Source organism: Somniosus microcephalus, unplaced genomic scaffold (genome assembly GCF_052327205.1).
Source record: "Somniosus microcephalus isolate GS21.2 unplaced genomic scaffold, FLI_Smic_1.0 unresolved_chr1, whole genome shotgun sequence".
NCBI classification, from domain to species: Eukaryota; Metazoa; Chordata; class Chondrichthyes; order Squaliformes; family Somniosidae; genus Somniosus; species Somniosus microcephalus.
Window position 1 is genome coordinate 136036849 of NW_028225179.1, and position 21343 is coordinate 136058191.

General features: G+C 51.2%; 2 protein-coding genes and 2 pseudogenes across 2 annotated transcripts; 1 reads left to right on the forward strand and 3 right to left on the reverse strand.

Moving 5' to 3' along the window:
* Positions 1-246: 246 nt before the first annotated feature.
* Positions 247-600, reverse strand: LOC147095945 (histone H1.4-like). Its single transcript, XM_085973745.1, has one exon. It carries the CDS (start codon positions 598-600, stop codon positions 247-249), a length of 354 nt encoding a protein of 117 aa, XP_085829871.1.
* A 2460-nt stretch (positions 601-3060) lies between these two features.
* Positions 3061-4166, reverse strand: LOC147095946 (uncharacterized). Its single transcript, XM_085974044.1, has one exon. It carries the CDS (start codon positions 4141-4143, stop codon positions 3265-3267), a length of 879 nt encoding a protein of 292 aa, XP_085830170.1. The 5' UTR covers positions 4144-4166; the 3' UTR covers positions 3061-3264.
* An 11286-nt stretch (positions 4167-15452) lies between these two features.
* On the reverse strand, positions 15453-15826 carry LOC147095947 (histone H2AX-like; annotated as a pseudogene).
* Positions 15827-16046: 220 nt separating this feature from the next.
* On the forward strand, positions 16047-19218 carry LOC147095948 (histone H2B 7-like; annotated as a pseudogene).
* The last annotated feature ends 2125 nt before the right edge of the window (positions 19219-21343 follow it).

The following is a 21343-nucleotide window of genomic DNA, read 5'->3' on the forward strand; positions in this document are numbered from 1 at the left end:
GCTTTCTTTCTCCGAGGGAGGTCTCCTCCTGAGCGGGGGTTTGGTCCGCTTCCTGCTCCGGTTGTTTGGCCAGCTTTCTCGGCTTTGCACGCTGGCGTTTCCCTTTCCCTTCGGCCCTGGCCGCCTTCCTCCCCTTGGGTTTGCGGGCGGTGGCCCTCCTCGCCCCCTTCCTGGCGGCGCCGTGTTTCTTGGTCTTCCTGCGCGACCCTCTGCTCCTGGGCGCCGCCTTCCTGACCGCACGTTGCTTCATCCTCCTCCTCCTGCTCTCCCTGGCGGCGGCGGCGGGCTCCCCCTTGGGCTTCTCCTCCCGGTCGCCCTGAGCCTGAAGGAGCCCGAGGCGCCGGTGCCGGTGGGCCGCAGCAGCGAGCCTTTGGTCACCAGGCTCCGGACCGCCTGGTTCACCCGCCAGTTGTTTCTGGCCACGTCGTAGCCGCGGCCCGAGAGGACCTTCTTGAGAGCCGACAGCGAGAGTCCCCGGCGCTCCTTGGTGGCCGCCACCGCCTCCAGGATCTGCTGGGACACGGTGGCGCCGGGTCTCCTGGCCGGGGGCGCAGCCCTGGTCTTCCTCCTGGTGCTCCTGGCAGGGAGAGTGTCGGCCATGGCTTGGGCTGGGACCTTTTCTCTCTCTCTCTATCTGAATGTGTGTTGGATAATGAAGAGTTTCCAGCAGCCGGCGCTATTTAACCAGGCGAGCCGGACGCTGCAGAGCCAAAGGTCTCACCTCCTGGGCTCTTCTCAGCTCCTTAAATGTTTAAGAAGAAACACATTACACGAGGGGATTCGTTTTATTTCCAAACCGTGGGCCAGGCTGGAGTGATAATGCCTTCCCGGATATGTAATTTGGGACAGTTCATGAGGCCAAGTATCTCAATACAACACAGTTCCCAGACCTTCAAGTTCTTCTCTTCCTTTTACCATAATATAGGCTTTTAATGTCAAATATTGGCATCAGCTCATCGATTATTTATTCATTTTCATCCTTTTCTATCCTGCCTTTTCGTGACTGTTTTCTACACTCGCCAGCACGGTGCAGAAGACGCAATGTCTGTGCTCTGATTGCTCCCCGCATCTCAGTTTGGACTTGAGTTAAAGTCGGTTCCCCAGTGAGGTGATTTTGGAAGCAGCAGGTGATGACTTTATTTTTCTCCAGCCGCCTTTCTCGGCAGCTCGGCAGACAGATTACTGCTGGGCTCGGGAGGACCGTCTTTGGTTTATGAATTGTTTTGGGGAGGGGGGTTTGGGGATTTCAGTAGATTACTAACATCTCTGGAATAGCCCCCGGTGCAAATAATTTGGCCCTCCACTCCGGGATCGTTCTCTCGCATCTTTCTGAGCTTCAATTTGGAGTTCGGAGCGGGTGCCAGAGAGGAAGTGACAGGAGGCGAAACCGTTTGGAGAAAACGCCTCAGAAAGATAGATTTAGAAACCATTGCTGCCCCCCTAGGAGTGCCGTGACTACAAGACGGGAGTGAAGAACCCTCGCCAAGACCAGCCGAGCGCCATGGGCTCAGTCGCAAACCCGCCACTGCCACGAATTCGGTTATCTTCAAACTGCTTGTGGAGATCGCTCAGGATTTCAAGACCGGTCTTTGCTTGAGGTGGGGCTCCCAGGACAGTGCGCCATCCGTGCTCTGCGGGTCACCGTCATTCCCAAGGAAATCGAGCTGGGCTGCTGCATCCGCAAGAAGGAATGGACCCAGTTCAGTAATTGTACAACTCTGCTAGGATCCACTGCATGTGGAAACTGAGGAAAAAACACACCAGCACAATGACCCGAGTAAACACTAGTGTAATGTATTTACTAGTGAAATGCAGACACCGCCCTATTAAATTGTGTAACCGATGCATTTATGTGTTAAACAATCGTATTAGTGTTATCCTCCGTTAACATTAATCTAGGATGCGGAGAAAAGTTTACGATCAGTCTAGGGGACAAGGAGCCAGCCATGTCGAGTACTCGTCCACAAAACCGAATGAAATCACTTTATAGGATGTCTATCGTTGGGACATATATGAACATAAAATAAAGTCTAAGAATGTCCCAGAGATTTCCCCATCTCCAGTATTTACATTAGTTGTCTCAGACTCCTGTCAATTAATTTAAAGTATTTTTCTGTCATTTGTTTTAACAATGAGCGGTGCATTTTGCAGGTACAAAAAATGGAAAATCTGGAACTAAAAACAAAAAAATTACGGAAACTACTAGAAACGCTCAGCAGTGCGTCCAGCATTGGAGAAAGGTGTGTGCAATTTTTTTTTAATTGCCTTGCATTTATATCGCGCCTTCCACGACCTCAAGACGTCCCGAAGCGCTTTACTGCCAATGAAATAATTTTGAGCGGGTGGAAAATTAGTTATTTTAACTATTGTTAAAAACAACTTACATTACCGTCCATCAACAGCCTGTGAAATTGGGCTGTGAAATTCGATTGGTGGGGGGTTCATCAATTAGTATTTCAAAAAGAAACACTTTAATTGGATCGGGAAAGGTGGCAACGGACCAAAGTCCAGTAAATACACCGCCTTTAAGAGGGCACCACTGAAAAATAATCCAACCGCGGATCCAATCACACTAAAAGCTTAATAACTAACGTCCTGTGTGGTGCCCACCCTTCTGACGTGTGTGTGTGTGATCTTTAGTGTGGCCATCGTATGAGCTTGGAGTGATCCCGACTCAAGCTGGGGAAAATCTTCACACCGGCTCTTAATTTTCCCCAATAATCAGAGCGCTTTTCGCCTTTTAATTTCATAAAAACGTAGAAGATAGGAGTAGGCCATTCGGCCCCTCGAGCCTGCTCCACCATTCAATGCGATCATGGCTGATCATCCAAATTCAGGACCCCGTCCCTGCTTTCTCCCCATATCCCTTGAGCCTTAAGTAAAAAAATCTAACTCCTTCTTGAATATATTTAATGAATTGGCCTCCACTGCCTTCTGTGGTAGAGAATTCTAGGTTCACCACTCTCTGGGTGAAGAAATTCCTCATCTGTCCTAAATGGCTTACCGCTTATCCCTCAACTCCCCGTAATCAAATGATCATTTTTTCAAAGTTCCGAAAGGGAGATTTGCTATCATCGAGTTTATTTCGTTATCCTGTTTTACATTGCGAAAATATATATCCTTTATCATTTTCCAACTAGTGATCCGTGTTCAGATAAAAAAAATTGGCACTGTCCGCTCGTTTAAAGCTCAATTTGGTTAAAATCGGTGGCTCTGAAAAGAGCCGTTGTGTTGAGGTATAAGTTTCACGGTCGTTTCTCCTGTTTAACGGCGGGCGTCGTTCCCCCGGTGGCCGCGGACGTCGGGGTTTTTCCGCAGCCGCCCCACCAATCTTTTGGGTTTGGCGGGCGGCGATCGCCCCCGGCGGGGGTTGACCGCCGCTTTCCTGCCGCGGGCGGGCTTGAACTTGCGGTACAGCCGCGCCTTGCGGCCCTTGGCGGTTTTGGGCTTGAGGTGGACGCGGACGGCGACCCGGCCCTTAGCCCGCCCCGCCGCCAACTTGGGCCTGCGGTGAGTTGGCGCCGCTTTGCGGGGCCGGGCCGCCGCCGGGCGCTTGGCGGCCGAACTCTTGGCCGCCGTCGACTTCTTGGATGCGGCCGGGGTCAGGCCAGTGGCCGATGTTTTCTTCTTGGCCGCTTCTTCCTTCAGCGGCGCGGGGGCCGCCGATGTGGCCGCTGGTGTCGGGGAGGAGGCGGCCGCCGCCGGGCTGTCGGTTCGGGTCTTGGAGCGGTTGAACCTGAAGGAGCCCGAGGCGCCGGTGCCGGCGGTCTGCACCAGCGAGCCCTCCTTCACCAGGTACTTGACCGTGTGGTTGACGCGGGTGTTGATGCGGCTCACGTCGCAGCCCCGCGCCGACAGCGCCTGCTTGAGGGCGACCAGCGAGATGCCGCGCCGCTTCTTGGTGGCCGCCGCCACCTGCAGGATCTGCTCGGTCACCGTGGGGCCCGTCTTCTTGCGGCGCGGCGGGACCGGCCGCTGCTGCTGGTGGCGATGTGGCTGCTGCCGCCGCTTCTTGACCATCGGTTTCTCCACCACGACCGAATCTCTCACCTTCTCCCCCTCGTTGTTGTCAGCCATGCTCAGAGGCTGGTGTGACGCCGGGACTGGGATTGGGTTCAGAGCCGCTCTTTCCTCTCTCTCCATCTCCTTGTCTCAACCTCGCACCAAACGCGGCTGAAACTGAAGGCGCTGCCAATCGGAGCCGGCGCTTTTATAGAGGGAAGGCGGACGGAGTGGGGTAAACCCGCCGCCTGGCCCCGCCCCCTTGCCCTCTCCCCGCCCCCTCACCACCCCTTGACCTCTTGACTTTAGCCTTTTTGTGTTTCTCCCTGACACTAAAACCCCGATTCCTGCAAAACCCGCCCGCCCCGGCCTCCGGCAACCGGCCCGCCCCAAGGCACCGGCTGCACCGTGTCGGCCGGCGGCGGCGTGGCGGCCCCGGCCTCCCGAAAACCACGCCGAAAGTGGGGCCAGGTGCGAAAATCGGCGGCGCCTTTCGGCATTTTGGCCATTCCGCCCGGGAAAGGTCGCCCTAAACGCCGGCTTTGGCCGGAATTGAGAATTCTGCCTCAAAGCGGGGCTGCTCGGCTCCAACTTTCAGCTGGAACCCCCGGCGCTGGGCTTTCGGCTGCGCTGCCACGATCCCGTGAAAGTGGCCGCAGTAGCACAGATCATTCAGGGACCGGGACGGCGCACCGGCCAGTTGGGTTAAGCCAATGGGATCGCTTGACTTCACAAATTCCTGCTCTGGGGAATTCAGGCTCCAAGAATGTGATACAATAGCAAAATACTGCGGATGCTGGAAATCTGAAATAACAACAGAAAATGCTGGAAGCTGGCCAGGCAGCATCTGTGGCGAGGGGGACAGAGTTAACGTCCCAGACCTGAAACGTTAATTCTGTCTCTGTCTCCACGGATGTTGCCTGAGTGATTCCAACGTTTTCTGTTGTTACCCAAGAATGTGATGTACTCTTTTGAAACGTGCTTGTGTTAGAACTTTTCTTTTCCTGATTTGTTGGAGGGGGATGAGTGGAAACACTGGGGCCTAGAAATTCAGCTGGTTGCGCCAGCCGGTAACGCCATAAGAGGGGTATATTTCCAGCGCTAGGCACTTAGCGCCCGGGCGCAGACCGATCAGCGCCAACGCCCAAATTCAGTTGACATTTAGCGCCGGCGCAAAGTGTTTGCGCCCGCTCAGCTGCGCGCGCAGCTTATGACGTCATCTCGTCGTGCAACGCTGTTTGTGCACTCCAAACCGGAAATTCAGTGGCGCCCGCCCAATGTGGGCGTGGCGCTGCTAAGAACTGCGAAGTGGAACGCAACAGAGGCCCTGTGGGCCTCGGGGAGCGCTAATTAAAGGGCACTTACACTGACATATAAAGCCCAGCCATTTTGCTGCAATGACTTCACTGCTTTGGATTTCTGGACAGAGACCAAGGGACAGAGATTACTGATTTGGGACAACATAGGAGAGGTATTTTTGGCTTCTGGCCAGTGCTTTGACATTTGATTCATTTGATTTCACTGTTTTCAACTTTATTATGGGGGCTGTATGGGGGTCCAACCCTCAGTTGCAGCATTATGTGCGAAGGGCTCGCAGACGCTGTGAGAGAGGGCCAGCCATGCCTAGACGCAGAGGGGCCATCAGGCGTCGGCAACATAGGCCTTACCCACTCTGGCAATACCGGCAGCAGGTGTCCTATCTCACCATGACTACGGCGCATTGTGTTAAGAGGCTGCGCTTCAGAAGGGAGGTGGTTGCAGAGATCTGCCAGCTGCTTCACAGAGATCTGCGTCCACAGCTGATGTGCAGGACGTCTCTCTGGGTGGAAGTGAAGGTCACGGTGGCTCTGAACTTTTATGCAAGCAGCTCCTTCCAAGCCGCTGCTGGGGACATAGCGAACATCTCCCAGTTCACCGCGCATCGCTGCATCCGGCAGGTCACCGATGCACTTTTCGCGAGGAGACACCAATTCATCTCCTTCCCCATGACCCGACAGAGGCAGGAGCAGCGTGCAGTCGGATTTGCCAGGATCGCGCGCTTCCCCATGGTGCAGAGCACCATTGACTGCATGCATGTGGCTATGCGGGCACCTATCCACAATGCCGAGGATTACCGCAACCGGAAGGGCTACCATTCCCTAAATGTACAGCTGGTGTGTGACCACAGGCAGCGCATCCTAGCTGTCAATGCCCGCTTCCCAGGAAGCAGCCACGATGCATTTATCCTGCGCCAGACTACTGTGGCTGACATGTTCGAGGCACAGCCTCCACCAAGGGGATGGCTTATCGGGGACAAGGGCTACCCTTTGTGTACATGGCTCATGACCCCGCTCCACGCGCCCAGGACCCCAGCGGAGGAGGCATACAACGAAAGCCATCAAGCCACAAGGAACATCATAGAGCAAACGATAGGTGTCCTCAAGCAACGGTTCCGCTGCCTGGATCGTTCCGGCGGATCTCTACAGTATTCGCCGGATAGAGTCTCCCAGTTCGTCGTCGTGTGCTGCATGCTGCACAACCTGGCTATCCGCAGGACTCAGGCACTGACACCTGACATTGCACCACCACCTCAGGAGGACGAGCAGGAGGACCATGAGGAGGAGGAGGAGGAGGAGGAGTACCAGCCCAGGAGGGAGCCACAAGGTCCAAGGGCCGTCCGCCGGGGGCTTAATGATCGACACTTCTAGGCCCCCTGTCAGGGAATGGGCTGTGGCAATGAACGCACCTGAAGGCAGCCGCACCGCAAGCCCTCAGCCGGTTAATGCAACAACCACTTGAAACCTGAGACGTGGACATGCTGAATAAATAAAAAGCTTTATTTCACAAACTCAGGGCCCTTCCCACATGAAACAGAAAAGCAGACAAGACCCCCAAAAAACAGTCAAAAACATCTGTCACTCCCAAAACCTGGGGAGGACTAACAAAACTTGCCCATCCAAATGGCCTTCATCATCGGCCTTACAAAAATAAGCCCCCCTCTCCACAACACAAACACCCCCATAAAAACAAAAAATGCCTTGATCCTCGGCCTTACCAAAATAATGCCCCCCCAGAACACAAGCCCCCCAATATAAAAAAAACCGCTATCACCACACTCTAATGGGTGTGCCGAGAGGGCGAGTCCTTAGACAGGCTTCTCTGGCCCCTGCCCGACCTGCTGCTCCGCCTCAACCTGGGCCCTGTGGGTGTGGCAAGGCTGGGGAAAGGCTCATGAGGGCCACAATGCGTGTCGGCAGATGCCCTTGGGGGTCGGCCTAGACGAGGCCCGGCCCGGGAGGGGCCGCCTGCTGACTGCTGCAGCTGTGGCTGGCCAGCATCAATCTCAGCAGCAGCTCATCGCACCTTGGCTGGGGGAGTGGCAGTGTCGGCTGCACCAATGGGGGCAAGCTGGCTGATGGCAGGCGCCCGCTGCTCGCCAGAGACACTGGCACTCGGCCGGGCTGGCAGTGCAGCAAGCGCAGCAATCTGGTGGAGGCCAGACCGCTGTGCTGCAGCAGGGCGGCGGGTGCCCTGGTGATGCTTCCGCGCCACAGCGAGTGTGGCAGAAGTGAGTGCCCAAACTGCCCTGGTATGTGCCCGCATCAGCTCTGCCAGTGTCTGGACGGCACCACTCATCTCGCGAGTCGCGTCCTGGGCTGCCGCGAGTTGCTGGACACCCCTGTCATGCGCTGCCGCGAGTTGTTTGACCCCCCTGGCCTGTGATTCCCCGAAAGCGACCACACTATGAGCCAGGGACTCAATGGCCTGAGGCATCTGTTGCACAACCCCCATGAACTCCTGGTGGTGCTGCTCAGATGCCGCCGCCATCTCATCGAGGAGGCGCACCTCCTGGGCGAGGACCGTCTCCGGACTGGAGGGCGGACTCTCCCTCTGGGGAGAAGGCCGCCGAGCTGGCCGACCCTTCCCGCGTGCCTCGAGCCCACTGGGCCCAGGATCTGCCCTCCCCTGCAACACTTCCCCCTGGCTCTCCTGCAGGCCAGACGTCTCCCCTCCATTGCCATCCCCTGGCGCGGATGAGGGTTCCCCCAATGTGCCGCCTTCCTCCTGGTCCTCGTCGTCCTCCTCCTCCAAGGGCCTGGCACTCTGAGCTTCAGGGACCACCTCCTCCTCACCAGCTGAAAGCAGGAAGGCACAAGAGTAGCTTTAGGGTGAGGACAGGGCATCAGCGAGGGAGGTCTGAGTGGTGGCATTATGCGCATTTGTCGGTCAGTGCGAAAGGATGTAGATCTGAAGCACAAGGGCAACGACAGAGGTCCAACCGGTCATGTCCTTACCAGTGGGTCCCAGTACAGGGTCCGCATCTCCGATTGCAACAGGGCCAGTCACCCGGGCACGCATGAGTCGAGCCACGCTCTCCTCCAGCTCACTGAGCGCCTGGTACTCGGGACGGCCTCCACCGGTGACAGACTGGCTCCTCAAATTCCGCACCAGCTTGGCCTGCAAGAGAAAGGACGGCCTCTAAGTACAGTGTGGTGCCCTGTTGCTGTGTGCACTGCCTCCCATGTCGAATAGCTTGGCCAGTGTGGTGCCCTGTTGCTGTGTGCACTGCCTCCCATGGTCGAATAGCTTGGCCAGTGTGGTGCCCTGTTGCTGTGTGCACTGCCTCCCATGGTCGAATAGCTTGGCCAGTGTGTTAAGTGCAGAAAGTGCTATTGATGATCATGCCAGTGCCATTGCTGCGGGAGGAGGGCTGCCCATTAGTCCTTTGAGGTCCCTTTGCCCATAATGTGAGGTGCACATGCAAGGATGAGGAGGACACTGGAAAGGGTACTCACCTTCACCATCCGAGTGAGGTCGTTGTACTTCTTGCGGCATTGGTCCGCACTCCTGGGGACATCGCAGGTGGATGACACCCTGCGGGCGATTTTCCTCCAGGCTTTCCTGTACTGGCTCCTGGGAGCCTTCTTGCCACTGTCCGGGCACAAGATCTCTCTTTTGTTTTCGACACCATTAATCAGCACCCTCAGAGCATGCTCTGAGAAGCGCTGCGCTCGTTCACGGGCCCTCTCCATGGCTCCAGGAGCTATTTTGGCCCACCAGCAGTGTTGACGCCTAGCTGCAGGGCTCCAGTATGCAGGGTGTGGCAGCAGTCAAAGTCGACCCTTCCCCCTTTAAGAGCTGGCCGGCGTCAGGGTGTCTACTGTCAATCAAAACATGACCGCACCTGCGCTGCGCCCGGCCTCGGCGTTATCAGGCCGCATCGCCGGCTTAGCGCCTGAAGAGAGCATTGCAACACCAGTTTCAGCGCTCGGCCAAACTCTTGGCCAACTCTACTGAATTTCGGCGATGTGGCCTACACTTTCCGGCGGGCGCTAACTTTAGCGAACGCCCGACTTTAGCGCCCCAAAAGTGTCCAGACTGAATTTCTAGGCCTGGGTATTTCCAAAAAAAAATCGTTTAAAATGCTGTTCAGTAACAGCTCATTTATTTTTGAAAGGAAGGAAACTTGAAAATTTATTTTCAGAATATGATGTGAGTTTCCCCCGCCCACGTTTAAACACAAAACGTCAGCTATTGTTTACACAAACCACCCATTCAGACGTCCTTAGTCAATTAAAGGCTGTGCCAAATGTGATTTTTATTGCGGGGGCGGGGTGATGGGACTAATGAGCAATAAGAGAGTTAGGAGCCTACTCGCCCCCATACTCAGAACTGATCGGGGCGTAATTTCAGTTCCAATGGACAGCCAACCAGTCTGGTTTGAAACTCAGCCCAGTTCACAAGACAACTTTATAATGCAGCACATTTCCATGTCATTGTACCACTAATTATTACCAGGTTTACTCCGTCCGCCTGCTCATTAGCGAGCTTACATAGCCAGATATTTGATATTTTTTCAGGATGGGTTGGGAGTCTTAAAGAGCATTTCTAATCTTAACTGATACCATTTGAATGATGGTGATGGTGGCGTGGAGTTGTTGGGGGAGATTCTCTCCCCGAATTAATGCTTGCAAATTCAATTCTTACGGTGCAGATGTAAAAATAAATATGTCAGTTGCTCCTCGTATTTTTTAAATACTAAAAGGTGTTCGACAATACATTCCAAGGCTTGAGGTCCCAGCTAATCCATTACATCAGGAATAAATGGATCCCGGGGAAAATAACACACTAGATACGAGCATCGGAATGAAAATACATGTGTTCTCTTTTGAACTTTTCAACGTTACTATTAAGTCGAGGGTTACAACCGCTCAGTCGCAGTTGTGGGTGTTCCGTTATGTAATCACCGCCCAATCTAATTGATGGCCAGGGACGCAACAGACCAGATCCTTATAGGTTATTTGATGTGAACTGGGTCGATGTGTTCCTTATTTATTTCAACACACACATGGGGCACATTATGGACCTGATCAATCGCTTTGCTTTTCTTCAGCCGACTTGTCACTGAAACATAGGCAGAACCTCAGAGTCCACGGACAATTCAATAGCGGCTGTCGGAAACATAATGATCACATGTGACCCATTCTGTGCTTAAAGTTAGTCATCTACGGAGATTTTATATTAAAATACATTTCCTTTTTTTAATTAAAAGCGGCAATTAAACATTCTGTTCTGATCTGATCTGGCACTGAAAGTAATTCGGCAGAAATTTCCCAATGACGTAAAGATATGTGCTTCCCTGGAGTTTAACCGGGATTTCCACTTCTGCGCTCACTGGCCCGACATTTTTCTAGCATAGGCGAGAAGTGGGGGAAAATCGCAGGCCGGCAAATGCATAAACGGAAAACCTCCGCCTTCTTGCGGGAACGCACGCAAATTATTTTTAAAGTTGTTGAACCTATGCTAATACATCTCTTTCCCCAAAGCTGTTGTTGCAGGAAAGACTGTGTCAACCATAAGGGGGTATAACAGACGGCCGAGGCGATACCGACCGTTTTGCGATTTCCAAATGTATGTGTTTTGCGCCCATTTCCGAATTAATTTCTGAATTGGATCTCTACTTAAAAAGGAAAAACATTGCAGGGCTATGGGGAAAGAGCAGGGAAGTGGGATTAATTGGAAGTTCTTTCAGAGAGACACAATGGGAGGAATGTTCTGGTCTATATGTGACTCCAGCCCCACAGAATGTGGTTGACTCTTAATTGCCCTCTGAAATGGCCTAGCAAGCAAAGCGGCTCACCACCACCTCAAGGGCAATAAGGAATGGGCAATAAATGCTGGCTTTGACTGGAATGCCCATGTCCTGTGAGCGAAGAATAAAAACAATTGCTGTAACTGTTTACTGTAACTACTCGTCTGGAAAGGATTGATCAGGGATCTGAGGATATTACAGATTAGGGTTTTTGAGCAATCCTAAAAAAAAAAGGTCCTAGTCAGCTTGCTTGATTTAACGTTCACTGGTGTCTGTTTTCAGCCATCACTGAGCATCCAGGCCATTCTCGAATGCTCCAGTATTGGGAAAGCATGAGCTTGTGTCGGAGACTGTGGGATGGGTTTGGATTTCCATGAGGAGGGAGGAAGGAGTAAGAATAACGAGCCATCAATGAGGAACAAGACAAGAGAAAGGATCGTACACCAACCTGAAGAAAATGGAGAATATAAAAGGAGCGACGGCACTCCGAGTACGCTCAATACTTCAATCTTGAAGCCAATGGGTAGACCATATAAAGGCACAACTGGGCAGCTCTACGGGGTTGGTGGTGGTAGTCAAAAGATGACAAAAATCGAGCAAACTGCATGCAAATCAATTGAAGAGAAAGCACCCGGTAAACAGACGGCCATCAAGGGTGCTCCAACATTCGACGGAGCAAAACCAATTTCAGACCCGAAGTTAACCTAACCCGCCCAAATGAGAACAAGGCGAGGTCAGCTCGACGCCCGAATTTGCACTCCAATAGCGCGGTGAATTTATGCTTTTACCCACCCCCACCCCCCCAACCCGCGACTTCAATGGAAACAATATAAACTGTGCCTGATCCGCTACCACCCGGGTGCACCTTCGCCGCAAGAAGTCAAGAAGACAAAAATCGGATGAGGTGTAAAACGGGAACCGGTTCCCGCTGGGCGGGTTAAGTTAAAATGACCCCTCCTCCCTCAATAGAACTGAATATTGGGCGGGACGTTTAACTGGCGGCCCAGTCTATTCCGCCAGTTTTGGACTACCGCCCCAGATGATTTTCTATCCCCCCCCCCCCACCGTTCTGTTTTGAGTGAAGCAACCATCGCCTCGAACCAAAGGGGCGTTCGTTTCAGGCAACATATAGGAGCACCACAGGGCACATTTTCCAAATGGAGCCTCGCTCTCCAGCAGCACTATTAGAACCCGGCTTTTCCTCCTGAGCAGAGCTTCGTCCACCTCAGACACCTTTCCTGATTTCGGGCGCCCGTTGTTCAAGTTCTTTGGTCCATTAAGATTTGTGCCCTACTCATTATACGAGGTCAAGGCGGGTTTTTAATAACACATTCAAGGAGCTCAATTGGGAATGAAAGTTAGGAGGTAGCTCTTCAGAAACAGGTGGGTGGCTCTGAAAAGAGCCTTTGTGGTCCGTTGAATCGATTTATTGATGTTGGGTGTCCTTTAGGTGTAAACCTTGCTGGGCTGTGGGTATAGTCTATAGGCCTCCGAACAGTTGCAACTCTGTTGGACGGAGTATTAATCAGGAAATAGTTGAGGCTTGTAATAAGGGAACAGCTATAATTATGCGGGATTTTAATTATCATATTAACTGGACAAATCAAATTGGGCAGAGCAGCCTTGAGGAAGAGTTCATTGAGTGTATTAGGGATGGGTTTCTTGAGCAGTATGTAACTGAACCTACCAGGGGGCAAGCAACCTTAGATTTGGTCCTGTGTAATGAGACAGGATTAATTAAAAATGTCCTAGTAAAGGATCCCCTTGGAATGAGTGACCATAACATGGTTGAGTTCCATATTCAATTAGAGGGTGAGAAGGTTGGATCTCAAACAAGCGTGCTGAGCTTGAATAAAGGAGACTATGAAGAGCGGAATTAATTAGAGTGGACTGGGAAAATAGATTAAAGGGTAAGACGGTACATGACCAGTGGTGTACATTTAAGGAGTTATTTTACAACTTCCAAAAAAAATATATTCCACTGAGGAAAAAAGGGTGTGAAAGAAAAGATAGCCATCCGTGGCTAAGTAAAGTAATTAAGGATAGTAACCGACTAAAAACAAGGGCATATAAGGTAGCCAAATCTAGTGGGAGGATGGATGATTGGGAAGTCTTTAAAAGACAACAAAAAATAACTAAAAGATTGATTAAGAAAGGGAAGATAGATTATGAAAGTAAATTAGCAAAAAATATAAAAAATGACAGTAAATGTTTCTATAGTTATATATAAAGAAAAAGGGTGGCTAAAGTAAATGTTGGTCCCTTAGAGGATGAGACCGGGAAATTAATGGTGGGAAACATGGAGATGGCAAAAACACTGAACAATTATTTTGTATCAGTCTTTACAGTAGAGGACACTAAGAATATCCCAACACTGGACAAACAGGGGGCTCTGGGGGGGGGGAGGCACTAAATACGATTAAAATCACTAAGGAAGTGGTACTTGGTAAAATAATGGGACTCAAGGCGGATAAATCCCCTGGACCTGATGGCTTGCATCCTAGGGTCTTGAGGGAAGTAGCGGTAGGGATTGTGGATGCATTGGTAATAATTTTCCAAAACTCACTGGACTCAGCAAAGGTCCCGGCAGATTGGAAAACTGCTAATGTAACACCCTTATTTAAAAAGGGTAGTAGGCAGAAGGCTGGAAACTATAGACCTGTTAGCCTAACATCTGTGGATGGTAAAATGTTAGAGTCCATTATTAAGGAGACAGTAACGGGACATTTGGATAAACATAATTTAAGAGGACAAACTCAGCATGGTTTCATGAAGGGGAAGTCATGTTTGACAAATTTGCTTGAGTTTTTTGAGGAAGTAACATACAGGGTGGATAAAGGGGAACCAGTGGACGTAGTGTATTTAGACTTCCAAAAGGCATTTGACAAGGTGCCACACAAAAGATTATTGCTCAAGATAAAAAATTACGGGATTGGGGGTAATATTCTGGCGTGGGTGGAGGATTGGCTCTCTAACAGAAAGCAGAGAGCTGGGATAAATGGTTCGCTCTCAGATTGGCAACCAGTAACTAGTGGTGTTCCGCAGGGGTCAGTGCTGGGTCCCCAACTCTTTACAATCTATATTAACGATTTGGAGGAGGGGACCGAGTGTAACATATCAAAGTTTGTAGATGATACAAAGATGGGACGGAAAGTAGTGAGTGAGGAGGACATAAAAAACCTGCAAAGGGACATAGACAGGCTAAGTAAGTGGGCAGAGATTTGGCAGATGGAATACAATACTGCAAAAAGTGAGGTTATGCACTTTGGCAGGAAAAATCATAGAGCAAGTTGTTATCTTAATGGCAAGAAACTGGAAAGTACTGTAGTACAAAGGGATCTGGGGGTCCTGGTGCACGAAACTCAAAAGGTTAGTATGCAGGTGCAGCAAGTGATTAAGAAGGCCAATGGAATGTTGGCTTTTATTGCTAGGGGGATGGAATATTAAAACAGGGAGGTATTGCTGCAGTTGTACAAGGTATTGGTGAGACCGCACCTGGAATACTGCGTACAGTTTTGGTGTCCATACTTAAGAAAAGACATCCTTGCTCTCGAGTCAGTACAAAGAAGGTTCACTCGGTTAATCCCGGGGATGAGGGGGTGGTCATATGAGGAGAGGTTGAGTAGATTGGGACTCTACTCATTGGAGTTCAGAAGAATGAGAGGCGATCTTATTGAAACATATAAGATTGTGAAGGGGCTTGATCGGGTGGATGCGGTGAGGATGTTCCCAATGATGGGTGAAACTAGAACTAGGGGGCATAATCTTAAAATAAGGGGCTGCTCATTCAAAACTGAGATGAGGAGAAACTTCTTCACTCAGAGGGTGGTAGGTTTGTGGAATTTGCTGCCCCAGAAAGCTGTGGAAGCTACATCAATAAATAAATTTAAAACAGAAATAGTTTCCTAGAAGTAAAGGGAATTAAGGGTTACGGGGAGCAGGCAGGAAATTGGACATGAGTCTAGGTTCGGAATGGTCATGGCCCTGTGGGTAGCGGAGTGGGCCCAGGGGCCGAGTAGCCTTGTTCTGCTCCTACTGTGTTCTAATTCTGTGTTAGATTTCAGGAGATGGTTTTATTCCTGTTCCTGGCTGGGGTGGAGATCGCCTTTACAGAGGGTAAGTACTGTAGAAAATATAGGGACAGAGTGATCTCCTGGAAGAATTTCGATCGCCTAGATGGGTTGGAATTTCCCAGATTTTTTTCTCCCAAATTGGCCATTGGGTCTTTATCTGGTTTTTCGCCTCTCCCGGGAGATCACATGGGTTCGGGTGGATGCAGAGTGATAGAAGATTTGAGGTTAGGATCAGATCAGCCATGATCTTATTGAATGGTGGAGCAGGCTCGAGGGGCCGATTGGCCTACTCCTGCTCCTATTTCTTATGTTCTTATGTTCTGTCCGGTTTTCTTGGGCAGCAGCACGGCCTGGATGTTGGGCAGGACTCCGCCCTGGGCTATGGTGACCCCGCCCAGCAGCTTGTTGAGATCCTCGTCTTGCGGATGGCGAGCTGCAGGTGGCGGGGGTGATGCGGGTCTTCTTGTTGTCGCGGGCCGCGTTGCCGGCCAGCTCCAGGATCTCGGCGGTCAGGTACTCGAGGACGGCGACCAGGTAGATCGGCGGCCCCCACCCGTTCCGAGTAATGGCCCTTGCGCAGCAGATGGACGCGGCCGACCGGGAACTGGAGACCGGCTCGGGAGGAGCGGGTCTTGTACTTGGCGCGTCCTTTGCCTCCGGTTTTACCGCGGCCCGACATTTTGTTACAAACTCTCACCGACTCCAATAAGCCGGTTGGTGCCGGGCAATTCTCCTTTTATACCTTTCAGCCAGATCGGGGTGCGGTCGTTTCTCATTGGTTGAATAACTATCACTTGTTTCTGATTGGTCTATAACTCAAATAGACACATTACAAATATTTAGCAAATAGGAAGCGGCGTCTTACCCACCCCTAATTAGCATACTTTGTCTCATGGGTCATGGGGCATAGCGCAGCAACTCAAGGTCAGCGGCCAGGTAGGAACATACACACGAACAATGGCGGACAGGTAAAAGCCCTCTGGTCCATCTAGCCTGTCTCACGCAACTGCGTTACCTGTGAATCACAATATATACGCTCTCCACCCCCAACCCGAAGCCATGTGACATCCTGGGAGCGGCGAAAAAAAACAAATATTTTAAAAACAGGCCAATTTGGGGGGAATTTCCTCTCTGACTCATCTAGGCGATGGAAACGAGTCCACGAGATCACTCTGCAGTACTCATCTTCTGTAATGGGTGACTTCTGCCCCAGTCAGAAACAGGTCCAGCTCTCGCTTGAAGGTAGATGGGAACTCCGGCCCCGACATGGTCGGCGTAGTAGTAGCCAGTGCATGCGGCCAACCGGGAACTGGAGAGCAGCCCTGATGAAAGACAGAAAGACTTGCATTGATTCAGCACCTTACACAATCTCAGGATGTCCCAAAGCGCTTTACAGCCAATTAAGTACTAGTTGAAGTGCAGTCACTTAATGTGGGAAACGCGGCAACCAATTTGTGCACAGCAAGGTCCCCACACACAGCAATGAGATCATGACCAGATAATCTGTTTTTAACTGTTGTTGGAGAAACATAGAAGATAGGAGCAGGAGTAGGCCATTTGGCACCTGGAGCCTGCTCTGCCATTCAATGCGATCATGGCTGATCATCCCAACTCAGTACCCTGTCCCTGCTTTCTCCCCATATCCCTTGATCCCCTTAGCCTTAAGAAATATATCTAACACCTTCTTGAATATATTTAATGAATTGGCCTCAACTGTCTTCTGTGGTAGAGAATTCCACAGGTTCATCACTCTCTGGGTGAAGAAGTTCCACCTCATCTCAGTCCTAAATGGCTTACCCATTTTATCTTTAGACTGTGACCCCTGGATCTGGACTCCCCCGCCATCGGGACCAGCCTTCCTGCACCTAGTCTGTCTAGTCCTGTTAGAATTTTATAAGTTTCAATGAGATCCCCTCTCATTCTTCTAAACTCTAGCGAATATAAGCTTAATCGGCCCAATCTCTCTTCATACGTCACCCCTGCCATCCCAGGAATCAGTCTGGTGAATCTTCGTTGCACTCCCTCCATGGCAAGAACATCCTTCCACAGATAAGGTGACCAAAACTGCACACAATACTCAAGGTGTGGTCTCACCAAGGCCCTGTACAACTGCAGCAAGACATCGTTGCTCCTGTACTCGAATCCTCTCGCTATGAAGGCCAGCATACCATTTGCCTTCTTAAATGTCTGCTGCACCTGCATGCTTACCTTCAGCGGCTGGTGCACAAGGACACCCAGGTCTCGTTGCACGTCCCCCTTTTCCAATCTATTGCCATTCAGATAATAATCTGCCTTCCTGTTTTTGCCACTAAAGTGGATAACCTTGCATTTATCCACATTATACTGCATCTGCAATGCATCTGCCCAATCGCCCAACCTGTCCAAATCGTACTGGAGTTTCTCTGCATCTTCCTCACAGCACTCACACCCACCCAGCTTTGTGTGTGTGTGGGGGAGGGGGGTTGCGAGGCCATGGAGGAATTTGAAAACAAGGATGAGATTTTTTAAATCGAGGCGTTGCTTAACTGGGAGCCTCTAGGTCATTTAACACAAAGGGTGATGGTTGAACGGGACTTGATGCAAGTGCGGACAGGGGCAGCAGAGTTTTGGATGACCTCAAGCTTACGTTGGGTAGTATGTGGGAGGCCGGCCAGGAGTGCGTTGGAACAGTCAAGCCTAGAGGTAACAAAGGCATGGATGAGGGTTTCAGCAGCAGATGAGCTGAGGCAGAGGCGGGGTCGGGTGATGTACCGGCGGCGGAAATAGGCGGTCTCAGTGATGGCGTGGATATGTGGTCGGAAGCTCATCTGAGGGGGGTGGGGGGTTCAAATATGACACCACGGTTGCGAACAGTCTGGCTCAGCCAGCTGCCCAGGGAGAGGGAGGGAGTCGGTGGCGTGGGGACGCAGTTAGTGGCGGGGACCGAAGACGATGGCTTCTGTCTTCCCAACATTCAGCTGGATCAATGTCGGACAAGCAGGCTGCAATTTAACAGGGCAACTTATGGTACCAAAAATATATTTTTCAACAAAAAATGCTGGAAATACTCAGCAGGCGAGGCAGTATCCGTGGAGAGAGAAACAGAGTTAACGTTTCAGGTCTGGGACCCTTCATCGAGTATTTCCAGCATTTTCTGTTGTTATTTCAGATTTCCAGCATCCGCAGTATTTTGCTATTGTAATATATTTTTCAAGCTGCAGCCATGTGGAGACTCTCCCCCACGTGCCTGAAACAAGCTGCAACACCATGAGCGTTTCTGATTGGCCAGTTGGCACCCCTTGTTCCAAACTCACAATAGATACTTATGCGCTGGTTCACCAATAGGAATCCTTCACTTTCTGATTCCTGATTTGCATACGGCTAGCTATTAAATAGCGCGTCCAGGAGACTTTCTGCATCACAAACTCTCGCGTCAATTCACCAAGACTGAAGCGGCGTCCAAGGGCATCGCCCCGAAAAAGGGCCCGAAGAAAGCGGCCACCAAGAAGCGGACGAAAGGCGAGAAGAAGCGCAAAAGACCAGGAAGCAGAGTTACAGCATCTACATCTACAAGGTGCTGAAGCAGGTCCACCCCGACACCGGCATCTCTTCCAAGGCCATGAGTGTCATCAACTCGTTCGTCAACATCTTCGAGCGCATCGCCTGTGAGGCTTCCCGCCTGATCCGGTGCAGCAAACGCCAGACCATCTCCTCCCGGGAGATCCAGACCGCCGTCCGCCTCCTGCTGCCTGGGGAACTGGCCAAGCACGCCGTCTCGGAGGGGACGAAAGCTGTCACCAAATACACCATCTGCAAATAAAGCCTGTCGTTCCTCCCACCTTAAAAACTCAACCCAAAGGCTCTTTTTAGAGCCACTCACAAGACCCAGAAGGGACTATTTTCATTTAACTAATGACCTTTGAAATATGGACAGCACAAAGAATGAAACTCTTTATTTAACCCGCACCGTTTCATTTTTTTGTCGTATGTTCAGATTTTGCTGGTGTGTTTTTGTAATACAGTATCTCGTTAATTTAAAATAGATTGAAATTTAACAAATATATAACAAGATGATGTATTGTCACTGCCCTGTTTTTGTACAAAGCACTCATTTATAAGCGGGTCGCTGAAAAGCTAAAATGAAATTAAATCTGTCAATTCAGGATCCAGTAATTTTAAAGGATCAATTTGCCATAGTTCACATTTTTGATAATGAATTATTCAGTGTCACAGATGCCATTTTAATCATGATTAATCAGTCCCACAGACGCTGTAATTTTAATTAAAATTATTCAGTCTCACAGATGACAATTTTTAGCAATAATGATTATTATTTAGCCTCACAGATGCCAGTTTTAATTATTATTCAGTCCCAGATACCATAATTTTTAATGATTATTCAATCCCACAGAAGCAATAATGTTAACAATAATGATTATTATTCAATCCGACAGATGCAATAATTTTAACAATACTGATTATTATTCAATGCCACAGATGCCATGATTTTAGTAACTGGTTATTCAGTCCCACAGACGGCCATCATTTTAACAATAACGAGTATGATTCACAGGCGTGCTCTTATTCTTTAAGCCGCCTTTTTCGTTGGTGTCCATTTTCCCTCCTTTTTCTTTGTTGTCCGAGGTTGGAGCGCATTGAAAAACGGCCCGCAAAAGCGCTCCGGCCACGGGCGGGGTGAAGAAGCTCCACCGGTACCGGCCCGGCACCGTGGCGCTGCGGGAGATCCGCCGCTACCAGAAGTCCACCGAGCTGCTGATCCGCAAAATGCCCTTCCAGTGCCTGGTCCGAGATCGCGCAGGACTTCAAGACCGACCTGCGCTTCCAGAGCTCGGCCGTCATGACCTTGCAGGAGGCCAGCGAGACCTACCTGGTGGGGCTCTTCGAGGACACCAACCTGTGCGCCATCCACGCCAAGCGGGTCACCATCATGCCCAAGGACATCCACCAGTCCCGGCGCATCCGCGGTGAGCGCACCTGAGCTCCACAGGTTCACCACTCTCTGGGTGAAGAAATTCATCCTCATCTCTGTCCTAATTGGCTTACCCCTTATCCTTAGACTGTGACCCCTGGTTCTGGACTCCCCGACCATCGGGAACATCCTTCCTGCATCTAGTCTTTCTAGTCCTGTTAGAATTTTATAAGTTTCAATGAGATCCCCTCTCATTCTTCTAAACTCCAGCGAGTATAAGCCCAAGCGACCCAATCTCTCCTCATACCTCATTTTTGCCATCCCAGGTATCAGCCTGGTGAATCTTCGCTGCACTCCTTCCATGGCAAGAACATCCTTCCTCAGATAAGGCGACCAAAACGGCACACAATACTCAAGATGTGGTCTCACCAAGGCCCTGTACAACTGCAGCAAGACATCCTTGTTCCTGTACTCAAACCCTCTTGCTATGAAGGCCAACATACCATTTCCCTTCTTAACCGCCTGCTGCACCTGCATGCTTACCTTCAGCGACTGGTGCACAAGGACACCCAGGTCTCGTTGCACTTCCCCTTCTCCCAATCTATTGCCATTCAGATAATAATCTGCCTTCCTGTTTTTGCAACCAAAGTGGATAACCTCACATTTATCCACGTTATATTGCATCTGCCATGCTTCTGCCCAATCACCCAACCTGTCCAAATCATACTGGAGTCAGCTGTCGAAAGTTTTTTTTTCTCTCATTTGCTGGATAAGTCTGGCCGGTCGTTTTGTGCGCGGGAGAAACACAAAAAAAGGCAAGCGGACGGTTCTACCGCGTCCGCTTTGCGCCGATATAAAGCGGCCGCCGCTCCCGCATCTTTGTTGCGTCGTGGCGGCACCGATGGCTGACATTGTGGGACCTGCCAAGGCGGAATCGCCCGCCGCTGCTGCTGAGGTCGCCGCCCTCGCACTTTCCCTTCCCGCGGCCACCGGCCCGGTGGCCGCCCTCCTGCCCGTGGTCAAGAAGAAGAGCGCCTACCGGCCGCAGAAGACGGGTGCCGCGGTGGCCGAGCAGATCCTGGAGGCGGTGGCCGCCACCAAGGAGCGCCAGGCGGCGGCTCCCGCCAGGCTGGCCGCCCTGAAGATCATCTCGACCTCCGGCTACGAGCCGGAGAAGGGCCCCGCCGCCGCCGCCGTTTCCAGCAACCAGTCCCTGCTCGGCAAGGTGCCGGGCGGGGGCGGGACCCACCTCCACCCCGGCAGCCCTGCGGCTGCCCTTCTTCAGCT

Excerpts from the sequence above, each read along its gene's own strand:
- LOC147095945 (XM_085973745.1), bottom strand. The coding sequence starts at position 600 with ATGGCCGACACTCTCCCTGCCAGGAGCACCAGGAGGAAGACCAGGGCT.
- LOC147095946 (XM_085974044.1), bottom strand. The coding sequence starts at position 4,143 with ATGGAGAGAGAGGAAAGAGCGGCTCTGAACCCAATCCCAGTCCCGGCG.